Below are 13,237 nucleotides of genomic sequence, written 5' to 3'. Positions count from 1 at the left end.
CGCCTCGACGACCCGCCTACTGCACTGGTCCCCGCCGACACGACCTCGACCAAGCCTCTTACCTGGTCCTGTCTACTGCTCCATTCTCGGCCTTGGACTCCGCTCTTCACCACTCGTGCGGCTGTGGACCGAACTAAACAACTTTTGTCGGGTGCCGCACCACGGAGCATCCCTCCCCCGAAACGCTCAGGCACCGAGAAACTGTAACCTCAACTCCCTCCCTCGCTGGCTGCAAAAGTTCCTTTCACAATTGGGTTTACTTTGTCTGAGTGTGTGTCTGAGAGTGCTGGCGCCTGTCCGTTAAGTAAGCCTGTTTAAGATCTTTTATTGTTGTGATTGTTGCTTTTATTAATCTCGCGTCAAGTCTGCACTGTGTCTGCTTTTGAAAGTTGCTTGTATAATTGTCGCACCCCACACCTCTCTCATCTTTCCCTGCATTACATCCCCAATAAACCTTTTGTTGTGCCACGTGCTTTTCCTCGCTTATTGTAAATAAATAATAATTGTAGAAATGTTCCAGCTCGCCTTTGTCTTTTCCTCCATTGGTCCAGCATGGTTCGGATCTAAGTTTAGCCGGGTCTTTATTCCCAACAATCCGTTCCTTCTGGCCGGTTCGTCCTTGGCAGTGCCGCTCCGCTGCGGAGTTGGTCCGTAGTTGGTGGAGTGATCCGGTTCGGACAAGGAGTACCGAGGGCGTGGTTCTCCGGTGGTTAATTACGTAACCTGATTCGAGACAAGAGGACCCTAGGTCACTCGGTTGAGTTATTGGCGTCCACGGTCGGTTGAGCGATCCGCCGCATCATGGAATTATCCGTGAGCGACGGCCAACAATTCCGGGGAGTCTGGTGGGAACTGACATAGCTTTCCCCCACCTTGTGGTCTTCTCACCCGACCCCTCAACAATTTTTATATATATATGTATATATATATATATATATATATATATATATATATATATATATATAATTTTTTTTGTTGGGCCCAATATGTTCCACGAGATCTAAGATACATGTCACGGGCCGTGTCAGAGCGCGGGCGGTCGACGATGATGTCACGGGCCGTGCCGGGGCGCGGGCGGTCGATATGTCATCTCTGTTCGATCTGTGGACGTCTCTGTTTGATATTCATGCATCTCGATCTCCTGGTGTTTCCCTTCCCTTTGATGGGGTTTGACTTCCTGGTTTGTTTGTTAAGCTCAGAGTAAAACTTGATCGTGTTTTGTTGGTTTCACTGTCTATGTTGGTGTTCACTGTCTATGGTGTTGTTCACTGTTTATGGTGGTGTTCACTGTCTATGGTGTTGTTCACTGTTGAGCTTGCGGGAGTATCTGTTCAGCCTGAGGATGTCTCCTCAAAATTTCACATTTCTGTTCGTGTTGTCCGCTGATAAGTTCAGTCCGTAGTACAAATTGCTGGTGTTTCAGAACATGTTGGATAACTGGGACTTGGTTTTGTTGAGATGTACTTGGGTTGTGGGTAATATTGGTCCGGTTCCTGCTGACTCCATCACCTATCCTGAAGGACCAAGCATTTAAAAGAAGTGTCATGTGAGTAAACAGGATACCATCAACCAAAGTTGGTGTCAAAGCCACCCAATGCTCGCCTGTTTATACATTTATCGTTTTTAAAAGACGAGTCTAATAATTAATTTTTTTTTTATAAAGCATTGCAGTGAAGTATAATTATAAAGCAATATATGCATTTGTTTATTGTAATCAGTAACAAGAGCGCAAGTGAGCACAATATACGCCCGAACAAGAAGGTATATACAGAATTGTGCTACGACATGGAAAACAGCATCCTGGTTGCCATGGCAACCACTTTGGATGACGAACGTATGTCATGACACACCGTCTCCACAGTCTGTACCTATGTAGCAAATATGAAACGTGAAAGTTGAAAACTTTGGGAGTTAGAGTGCGGACAGGAACAGAAGGAAAACAGCATCCTGGTTGCCATGACAACCACTTTAGATGACGAACCTATGTCGCGACACACCGTCTCCACAGTCTGTACCTATGTACCAAATATGAAACGTGAAAGTTGAAAACTTTGGGAGTTAGAGTGCGGACAGGCACGGATGGAAAACAGCATCCCGGTTGCCATGGCAACCACTTTAGATGACGAAGGTATGTCGTGACACAACGGCTCCACAGTCTGTACCTATGTCCCAAATATGAAACGTGAAAGTTGAAAACTTTGGGAGTTAGAGTGCGGACAGGAACGGACGGACAGACAGACAGACAAATGCACGGACGACCGGTATTTCATAATACGCCCCGATATATATATATATATATATATATATATATATATATATATATATATATATATATATATATATATATATATATATATATATATATATATATATTGTGACGTCCACGGGACTTGAACAGTCCCGCCAACGGAGAATGAGCCGAAACGATGGAGGCGGTTTATTTTTTATAAAACCCAAAGATGGCGGTTTTAATCGCTCTCCCGCAAACGGGACGAGGAAGGTGGCACGAGTCGCTTCTCACTGAGTTAATAATGTTTATTTCTCTAACCATAAATAATAAGACTCGGCAAGAGGAGGGATCTGGGGCGATTTGACGGGATGGTGGTGTGGGTTCAGGAGTGGGGAAAACACAAACAATTCCAATGGATATACAAATCTCAAACCCTCTAAGGCGCCAGGTACACACACACACACACACACACACACACACACACACACACACACACACACACACACACACACACACACACACAAAACGTAGCTGGTCCTGGTGGTCAGGCTGGCCCGTGGTGTAGACTCAACAGTCCCTGGATTGGCGTCGGACGAGCTGGCGTTGCGCTCGTCAGGGGTCGGAGACACCGTGGTGCTGTCGACCTCCTGGTGTCGGCCCAAGTCCGCTCACAGCTGCCAGGGAGCCAGTTCTGGCGCCAAGTTGCGAGCAGGAGAGGGAGGCAGGTCCGACCGCCTTTCGACAACGTACTCCGAGCCAGCAGAACCCCAGAGCCAACCGAGGTGAGGCACGAGGCACAGCAAGGCCACGAGACACGATGAATCCAGGAACGAACCAGCGCAACAATCGAGCACGCTCCGACCCAACAGCCTCCACCAAACGCTTTTTCTTTATCGATCTTCTTCTTCCACCCCTTTTCCCCGAACAGAACCTTTTTATCCTCGAGTCCTCGTCACTTCCAATCGAGCCGTTTTATTGGCCCTCCGCCGTCGCCTTCCGCCAATCGTGATCACGGGGCGGAGCCATCCGCAGCACTGTCCTGTGACGTCACGGCAAGCCTCCAGGGAATACTAAAAGGGGTTTACGCAGACACACTTACCCTAACCCGTCTCCCTATCTAATTACGTGACAATTATCATTTCCCCCTTTAAGAAATGGACATTTACCAGACAACTTATCACCACTGAATTGCTACTTATTACATCGAGAATCTGGTACAACTCGAACAGCATGGCATACCTAATTAAACGTCCTAATTACCCTTTGAATGCATACCCCCCCCCTCAGACGTAACAATATATATATATATATATATATATAAAAGTATATATATATATATATATATATATATATATATATATATATATATATATATATATTGTTACGTCTGATATATATATATATGTATATATATATATATATATATATATATATATATATATATATATATATATATATATATATATATACATATATATATATATATATCGGACGTATAAAAAATAGTGTGGTAGATAAAAACATTAGAAAGGAAACTGGAGGGGGAGCACTCGGAAGAGTGCAAAACCTCCGCCGCCAATACTGCCAATACTGCTGGGTCACTCAAGTGAACCTTATATCTTATTCATTAAATATGTCAACAGTACTGACAGAGTTGTAGTTCTTTTCTCCATTTTTTTGGGGGGGTTAGAAATCACTTAAAACATATAGAAATGCAAAAAAAAACATTTTTCCTCTTAATTTATTTTGGGGGGGTGGCCGGGGGGGGTTGGAAATCACTTTAAACGTGGAAATGCGAAAAAAAAAAAACATTTTTTTTTCTCGAACAATTTTTTTTGGGGGGAGGGACCAAGTCCAAAATCGAATGGCATGATCCTTGGACGATACCTAACCCCCCCACCAAGTTTCGTCGAAATCCTTATCACTTAAAACATGTAGAAATGCAAAAAAAAGAAAATGAAATTTTGTTGAAAAAAAAGTTGCAAAAAAATTTTTTTTCTCCAACAATTTTTTTGGGGGGAGGGTTGGAAATCACTTACATGTAGAAATGCAGAAAAAAAACATTTTTTTCTCCAACAATTTTTTGGGGGGGAGGGTTGGAAATCACTTAAAACATGTAGAAATGCAAAAAAAAAAAAAATTTCTCCAACAATTATTTTTTTGGGGGGTGGGGGGAACCAAGTCCAAAATCTTATGGCATGATCCTTGGACCATACCCAACCCCCCCACCAAGTTTCGTCGAAATCCGTCGAGTTTTTACGTAATACCGTTCACAAACAAACAGAAAGGTGAAAACAGTAACCTCCAATCTTCAATGGCGGAGGTTAAAAATAACTTGCATCAAAAAATTTAACATTTTCACGCTCACGCCGGGGGTATCGCTATAGCTCTCTGTTCTTCGAACAGGCGAGCGAAAAACAAACAACTCATCTTGATAATTCACTGTTTTCTGTTTCCTTTTGTTAAAAAACAAAGTATTTGTATTTCTTCGCACTTCCTCCACACCTCACCCACTCTCCCCTCACCCAACCTCGTTTACTTTTTAGATTCTTCCTCTTCTCTTTATTCTATTCGACCACTTTCCGTATTTATATTATTTATTTATGATTTCCTGGGAAGATATTGGTGGTGGTTTCATTGAGAGTGATTGTTTCGGTGGTGAACTTGGAGAGGGTGATCCTTTTACGTCTGGTTGAGAGGGAAGAGAGAATTTGGGGTTTACACCCAATGAGACACCGCGTCCGGATTTAAAGGTGACTCGGCACTCGGATCCTCCCTTGAAGAACAAGACCTCGTTGCAGTCCCAACGCCTCCTTCGATGACTTCATATTTTGTTTGCAACACGCAGATGTTGTGTTGGATTCCTTGTCCAATTTGCAGGCATTTTTGTTCCATCTGCTTGGATGTCTCATCGATTTTCTCTTGTCTCTGTTCGTCTCTCCATAGAGATTCATGAAAGTTCATTTCACCTCCGAATTCAGGTCGCTGGTATTTCAGAACAGGAAGTGAAAGTAGGGAAGTGTTTGCCCGAGATGTACCTGGAAGAGGAGTACCTGGATTGACCTCGTATTTTGTGTGCAAGTTTGAGGTTTTCTGTTGCATTGCCTGTTCAATTCGCCGGCGTTTTTCATCGGAAGAGTGTGGTCTCTGTTCGGTTTCCTGACATATCAGTTCCATTCTGCATTGAGATTCCTGTTGTCTCTCTTCATGAGGGAGTTTGGACACCTGGTGTTCCAGCACAGATGGTGTGAGTCGGGATTTATTTTCCTGAGACGTACCTGGTGGGGCGGTACTTGGATTGACTTCATACACGGTTGGCAAGATGAAGGTTTTGTCTTGAATTGACTGTTCAATTTCCAGACATTTCTCTTTGATCTGTGTTTGTCTGTTTTTGTCTTTCTGTAATTCTTGCTGACGTTTGTCTTCATTGAGGAGTTTGCACAGTTCATCTTTCAGAGAAGAAAGTTTAAGTTCGCTTGTGTTTTGCTGAGACGGACCTGTTAGAGAAACACTTGGATTGACTCCATATGTTGTTTGCAAGATAATGGTTGCGTCTCGGATTGCTTGTTCAACTCCAAGGCTTTTTTTTTCGAGCTTTGTTTGTCTCTTTTTGTCTTTCTGTAATTCTTCCTGACATCCCTCTTCATCGAGGAGTTTGCACAGTTGATCTTTCAGAGCAGAAAGTTGAAGTTCGCTTGTGTTTTGCTGAGACGGACCTGGTAGAGAAACACTTTGATTGACTCCATATGTTGTTTGCAAGATAATGGTTGCGTCTCGGATTGCTTGTTCAACTCCAAGACTTTTTTTTTCGAGCTTTGTTTGTCTCTTTTTGTCTTTCTGTAATTCTTCCTGACATCCCTCTTCATCGAGGAGTTTGCACAGTTGATCTTTCAGAGTAGAAAGTTGAAATTCGCTTGTGTTTTGCTGAGACGGACCTGGTAGAGAAACACTTGGATTGACTCCATGTGTTGTTTGCAAGATAATGGTTGCGTCTCGGATTGCATGTTCAACTCTAAGGCTTTTGTTTTTTTCGATCTTCGTTTGTCTCTTTTTGTCTTTCTGTAAATCTTCCTGACGTCTCTTTTCATCTTGCAGTGTGCGCAGTTGATCTTTCAGAGCAAAAAGTTTGACAAAGCTTGTTTTTTTCTGAGACGGACCTGGTTGAGGAATACTTGCATCGACTCCGTATTTTGTTTGCAAGGCAAAGGTTTCGTCCCGGATTTCTTGTTCAACTCCAAGGCATCGTTTTTCCATCGCCATTTGTTTCTTTCTGTCTTTCTGTAAATCTTCCTGACGTGTCTCTTCATCTTGGAGTTTGCACAGTTGATCTTGCAGAGCGGAAAGTTTAACTTGGCTTGTGTTTTGTTGAGACAGACTTGGTGGATGAACACTTGGGTTTACTCCATATTTTGTTTGCAAGGTGAAGGTTACCTCTTGCATTGCATGTTCAACTCCAAGGCATTTTTTTTCCATAATCTTGTCTTTCTGTTTGATTTTCTCTTTTCTCAGTTCGTCTCCCCGTATAAGTGCATCACATTTCCTTTTACCTTCGAGTTTGGGCAGCTGTTGTTTCAAAGCTGTCACTGTAAGTGGGGATGTGTTTGCCTGAGACGGACCTGGTGGAGGAATACTTGGATTGACTCCGTATTCTGGAGACAACATTGAGGCCTTCTTTTGGATTACCTGTTCAATTGGCCGGCGTATTTCATCGGACCTCTTTCGTCTCTGTTCGGTTTCCTTGTTTTTCTCTTGCATTCTGCGTTGAGATTCCAGTTGTTTCTCTTGCCCTCGGAGTTTGGATTTCTTTTCATTCAGAGCAGGTTGTGGACCTGGCGATTTATTTGGTTGAGAGGCACCTGGTGGAGAAAGAGTTGTTGCAAAGTCAGAGGCTTTTTGAGAGATTGCCTGTTCAACTTGCAGGTGTTTTTGTCCGGTTCGCTGATGTTTCTGTTCGATTTCTTTGTGTTTCTGTTCCCTTTGTTGGAGTTTGATTTCCTGGTTTTTTTGTTCAGATTCATCGTGTTTCCGTTTGATTTTCTGGCTGTGATGTTGAGATTGTGAGAGTATCCGTTCAGCTTGTGGATGTTTCCCCTCAATTTGTTCGCGTTTCTGTTGGTGTTGTTCGCCTGTCGGGTCACTCCGGAGTCCAGATTGTTGGTGTTTCAGGACATGTTGGATAACTGAGACTTGGTTTTGTTGAGATGTACTCGGGTTGTCGGGTAATCTTGGACCGATTCCTGCTGGCTCCATCACCTATCCTGAAGGACCAAGCAATAAAAGGAATCCAAGTGTCAGATGAGTAAACAGAACATCAAAAACAAATTTCTCATCCAGATAAGAACTGTTTTCTGGTTCCTCTTGTTTAAAAAAGGTAGTAAGAGCATTATAAAGGGATAAATCTGCTAACCCACGGAAAACCACGTAAAACAGAAAGGAAGGGAAATGATAAATGAGACAAAAATATTTTTGGCAGGAAGATGAGGGACTCGCCAGACAACGTCAACACTGCCTTGTCAAATAGATTTATTACGTACACTGATGCTGAACATACACTACAAAATAACTATTATAAACTAAACCCATTTAACATTTATAATATTATAAAATAACAGCTTGGTTATGTGACAAGAACAAGTCGATTCGATTTGGGTTCAGGACCGAATTCAGATCCGGCCGATCAGTGGGATACAAAACGGAACCTGTTCAGCCTGGTGGAGGTGTACCCTCTCCCGAGTGTCATGAAACCTTGTTTGTCGTTGTTTTCTTTCTGTTCCTCCGTCCGAGAAAAGGAAACAATAAAATTAGATGCAGGTGAAGGCCATTCGATCCATCATGCCTGCGCTACACCAACACCAACCAATTTATCAACACCGGATGAAAAGCGACGATGGTGGTTCCTTTTCAGTGTCTCTGCCGACTTTCTCAAAGTTATCTCTGTGTTTACTGTGTTTCTCGTTCGGAATTGTGTTAAAACTTGTGATAATTGTTGAGTTTTCATCTCATGTTTCCTTGAGGCCAACCCTTCTTCCCGTTTGTGTACCTGATCGTGTTTGTTGTATTTTCTCCTTATTGACATCAGTTTATATTTTCTCCACATTTCCCTCCACCCTCCTGTCCCTCTCAACTGTCCCCTCTGCTTCGTCAAAAAAATACATATATACCATCAGAGATGGGGAATCCCCCACCATTGAATGAAAAAGGTCATGCATATTCCAGATAATGAGGGATGTGAATTGGAAACAAGACACCATTTGGTCATCATCTCGAAAAAGTTCCCCAGGGGTGAAGAACGTAGTAACCAAAAATAATTGAAATCAGATAAGCGTTTTTCCATTTATTACAAAAAACATTTTTTTCAAGATGGCCGCCCCAGTCGGCCATCTTGGATCCGGCCACGCCCAAAATCAATAGGGTTCTTCCTTTTCAGGTGGTACATGTGTGACCCGAATTTCAAATCGATATAGCGAACAGTTTATGAGTTATCGCACTCACAGCTATAAATGTTGACACCCAGCCAGCCGGACGGACGTACGGACGGACGGAAGGTGATAACAATATCCCCCTTCAGCCACGCGGCGTGGGATAAAAAAAAACAATATTTTCCCTCACATTTTACCCGACGTAACCACGTGACTTCCTGCCCCGACTCTTCTTCCTCCTTCTGACGATCTACCATCCACTTTTGCCGACCCACATTCACGACTTTTTTTATCAACCTTTCCTTTTCCTCATCTTAGTCATCTTAATCAAAAAGATAAATAAAATAAATCACGGGTCTCTTAAAATATATAACAACTTCCTGTTTCACCCACGTGGTTCTTGTTATTGTATCATCATTCTCGCCCCTTCTTCTTCTTCAAATACTTGTTTCAATTCGACCTTTCCTTCATCCCGTGTCCAACACGTCCCACTGTTATGTTCCTTTTCTCCATTCTCTTCATTACATCCCCCATGTTATGTCTTCAATCACATCTCTGACTTTAAAAGTTGTAAAATCCCAGTTTGTAATTCATGTTCGTGTTTCATCAATCGTCGTTTTTTACAACTTCAGTGCCAATTCACTCCACCTCCTTAAATCGACCTCCTCCTAACCCCTCACCTGTTATCCCCTCTCCTTACGTCTCCCATCCTGCCCCTCATCCTCCCTCAGTTCTTAGCACCTCGTCACTGTTTCTACCTCAGTATCAGTTCCTCCTCCATTGTCCCAAACTGTGTGGTGTTCTAACATCTGTGGACTCCAGTCGAAAATCACAGATATCTCACTATCTCAATCAGTACACTCATCATCACAAACATGCTACTTCCTTCCTCTCAGAACACCTCCCCCTCTTCCCAACCCCTCAAATCTTGTACCTCCCCCCGCCGCTCCCTTCCTCACCAAACCTCGACAAAGTCTCATCCTCCCCCTCTCCCATTGCCCTCCTGCACCCTGGCCGTGCCTGCTCTCGTCTTCCATCCCTCTCAAAGCAACCTTCACACTCTGCCCCCTCCAATCTTTCCCCTCACTTCCCCTTGCTTGGTGCCCCACCCAATAACATCCAAAAAACTGCCTCCTTCCCTCACTCTCTCTATTCCATCTCATCACTCCACCTCCTACAATCTACAACTGCCCTCTGTCCCCTCTCGTACTACTCCCCACTGTACCTTACCCCATCACCACCGAGCCTTTTCTCCTCATCCTGCCCTCTCCCCAGCTCTTCTGCAATCTACCACTATTTCAATAACTCTCCTTACCTCCCCCCCCGCCCTCCTCCTACCGTCTCATCCTTTCGTCCTCCAGCACAGGTACCGGCAGCGCCACACCCCATTATCCAGTGAATCCTGCCTCGAAACAAACACGTGACCACGCTCATCCTGCCTCCAAACAAACACGTGACCATGCTCATCCTGCCTCGAAATAAACACATGACCATGCTCATCCTGCCACGAAACAAACACGTGACCATGCTTATCCTGCCTCGAAACAAACACGTGACCACGCTCATCCTGCCACGAAACAAACACGTGACCAAGCTCATCCTGCCACTAAACAAACACGTGACCACGCTCATCCTGCAACCAAACAACCACGTGACCAAGCTCATCGTGGCTCGAAACAAACAAGTGACCACGCTCATCCTGCCTCGAAACAAACACGTGACCACGCTCATCCTGCCACTAAACAAACATGTGACCAAGCTCATTCTGCCTCTAAACAAACAAGTGACCTCGATCAGGAATTATTGGTGAAGTTAATTGTTGTAAAGTTCGATCTCGAGGGTGGTTACAGTAAAAGGAGCCAAGGGACACGTTGTTGAAGATTGTTGAATTTTCCTGAAAGAGAAAGTTATGGTTCAAGCGATCGTTGTGGTTGTGGAACGCTGCAAACCCAGAGCTGGGTACTTCAGGAACAGGAACGAGTAAAATGAGTCACAACATCCTCTCTCTGGATTAATAGTTTATTTTTATAGGATCAAGTTCTTTCCCACAAACACTGAATGGAGACGGAGGTTATGTTTCAATCTCTCTCTCTCTCTCTCTCTCTGTCTCTCTCTCTCTCTCTCTCTCTCTCTCTCTCTCTCTCTCTCTCTCTCTCTCTCTCTCTCTCTCTCTCTCTCTCTCTCTCTCTCTCTCTCTCTCTCTCTCTCTCTCTCTCTCTCTCTCTCTCTCTCTCTCTCTCTCTCTCTCTCTCTCTCTCTCTCTCTCTCTCTCTCTCTCTCTCTCTCTCTCTCTCTCTCTCTCTCTCTCTCTCTCTCTCTCTCTCTCTCTCTCTCTCTCTCTCTCTCTCTCTCTCTCTCTCTCTCTCTCTCTCTCTCTCTCTCTCTCTCTCTCTCTCTCTCTCTCTCTCTCTCTCTCTCTCTCTCTCTCTCTCTCTCTCTCTCTCTCTCTCTCTCTCTCTCTCTCTCTCTCTCTCTCTCTCTCTCTCTCTCTCTCTCTCTCTCTCTCTCTCTCTCTCTCTCTCTCTCTCTCTCTCTCTCTCTCTCTCTCTGTCTCTCTCTCTCTCTCTCTCTCTCTCTGTCTCTGTCTCTCTGTCTCTGTCTCTCTCTGTCTGTCTCTCTCTGTCTGTCTGTCTCTCTCTCTGTCTGTCTCTCTCTGTCTCTCTCTCTCTCTCTCTCTCTCTCTCTCTCTCTCTCTCTCTCTCTCTCTCTCTCTCTCTCTCTCTGTCTCTTCTGTTTGTCGGTCTATTTGTCTGTGAGCATGATTCTCAAAAGGTTGAAGACGGATTCGGACGAAGTTTGGTGGACAGGTTGGGTGTATGACAAGGACGAACTGAATATAATTTGATGAAGATCCGGATCCGGATACAAGAATTTAAAAAAGTGATATTGTTGCGGGCCGGGTTTCGGCTGCGAGCACGACCGCAAGGTGGAGCAGTAGGGTCGACTCCACCGAACACCTGGAATCTCGATCGTACCTTTCAGAAAACTCCGACAGGTCCGGGTCCCTTACGGGACCGTGAATCGTCAATAATTCCACCACGTGGTCCAGGGATATTTGCCAAACTTCAAAATACCTCGACCGACGTGGCGATCTACCGAGTATTCACACCCTCGACGGAGCCCGTACGGGAAGATCCGTATGCGAGATTGACTCGTGCGTGACCCGAGCGGATGGTCACCGAGCTTCCGTCGGTCCCAAATGCACACAACCACGGCAACAACGGCCTTTCTAATTTCCCAACACGCACCGTGTTAAACCAATAAAAGAAACACAAAAACAAGGTGATACATTTAACAACTAGGGTATTTATGAACAGTAGGTGGGGAAGGAGGGAAGCACGTAAGGGCAGAGTGATCACGACTAAGAAGAGATGCAAGGCAAATAATGTACAGCGAAGGCACTTAACAATTTACTACTCAAAGACGGACCCACCGACAGACACACACAGACACACAGACACATACCCAGAAGGACATGGACCTGTCCACCTCGTGTGGTTTGGCTGACACGAGCGAACCAGGCACCAGCGTCGAGATGCGCTCCGAAGAACCAGGCGCCAGCGACGGGACGAGCAGAGCCCAGAACATGCGCTCGAAGAAACGGCCCGAAGAACCAGGTGCCAGCGAGAGCGATCAAAATCCAGAGCTCCGCTCAGCGCTCGTCCCGACAACCAAAACTCTCTCCCTCAGCGCTCGTCCCGACAACCAAAACTCTCTCCCTCAGCGCTCGTCCCGACAACCAAAACTCTCTCCCTCAGCGCTCGTCCCGACAACCAAAACTCTCCCCCTCAGCGCTCGTCCCGACAACCAAAACTCTCTCCCTCAGCGCTCGTCCCGACAACCAAAACTCTCTCCCTCAGCGCTCGTCCCGACAACCAAAACTCGCCCCCTCAGCGCTCGTCCCGACAACCAAAACTCTCTCCCTCAGCCTCGTCCCGACAACCAAAACTCTCTCACTCAGCGCTCGTCCCGACAACCAAAACTCGCCCCCTCAGCGCTCATCCCGACAACCAAAACTCGCCCCCTCAGCGCTCGTCCCGACAACCAAAACTCTCTCCCTCAGCCTCGTCCCGACAACCAAAACTCTCTCCCTCAGCGCTCGTCCCGACAACCAAAACTCTCTCCCTCAGCGCTCGTCCCGACAACCAAAACTTCCCTCTCAGCGCTCGTCCCGACAACCAAAACTCTCTCCCTCAGCGCTCGTCCCAACAACCAAAACTCTCCCCCTCAGCGCTCGTCCCCACAACCACAAATCTCCCTCAGCACTCGTCCCGACAACCAAAACTCTCCCCCTCAGCGCTCGTCTCAAGAACCAAAACTCTCTCCCTCAGCCTCGTCCCGACAACCAAAACTCTCTCCCTCAGCGCTCGTCCCGACAACCAAAACTCGCCCCCTCAGCGCTCGTCCCGACAACCAAAACTCTCTCCCTCAGCGCTCGTCCCAAGAACCAAAACTCTCTCCCTCAGCGCTCGTCCCAACAATCAAAACTCTCTCCCTCAGCGCTCGTCCCGACAACCAAAACTCTCTCCCTCAGCGCTCGTCCCAACAATCAAAACTCTCCCCCTCAGCGCTCGTCCCAACAATCAAA

The 13,237-nt window shown here is 45.7% G+C and overlaps 1 protein-coding gene across 5 annotated transcripts; it reads right to left on the bottom strand.

The window, feature by feature from the left end:
• Window positions 1-4,357: 4,357 nt before the first annotated feature.
• On the bottom strand, window positions 4,358-12,795 carry LOC147006559 (uncharacterized). 5 transcript variants are annotated; one of them, XM_085868557.1, is made up of 3 exons: window positions 12,115-12,795; window positions 7,920-7,997; window positions 4,358-7,488 (listed from the first exon to the last, which is right to left on the bottom strand). In XM_085868557.1, exon 3 carries the CDS (start codon window positions 7,478-7,480, stop codon window positions 4,949-4,951), a length of 2,532 nt encoding a protein of 843 aa, XP_085724683.1. In that variant the 5' UTR covers window positions 7,481-7,488; window positions 7,920-7,997; window positions 12,115-12,795; the 3' UTR covers window positions 4,358-4,948. The 5 variants fall into 5 exon arrangements, with proteins under 5 accessions (XP_085724683.1, XP_085724681.1, XP_085724680.1 ...); XM_085868555.1 differs by having other exon boundaries at window positions 7,930-7,997; XM_085868554.1 differs by lacking the exon at window positions 12,115-12,795 and adding an exon at window positions 8,723-9,646 and having other exon boundaries at window positions 7,930-7,997.
• Between the last annotated feature and the right edge of the window lie 442 nt (window positions 12,796-13,237).

This window comes from Eptatretus burgeri, unplaced genomic scaffold, assembly GCF_056783735.1.
Source record: "Eptatretus burgeri isolate ZD-2024b unplaced genomic scaffold, Ebu_testis_v1 Ebu_testis_scaffold_3165, whole genome shotgun sequence".
NCBI lineage: Eukaryota > Metazoa > Chordata > Myxini > Myxiniformes > Myxinidae > Eptatretus > Eptatretus burgeri.
The sequence above is the reverse complement of the archived record's forward strand: the minus strand, read 5'-3'. Positions and strand labels throughout refer to the sequence as shown.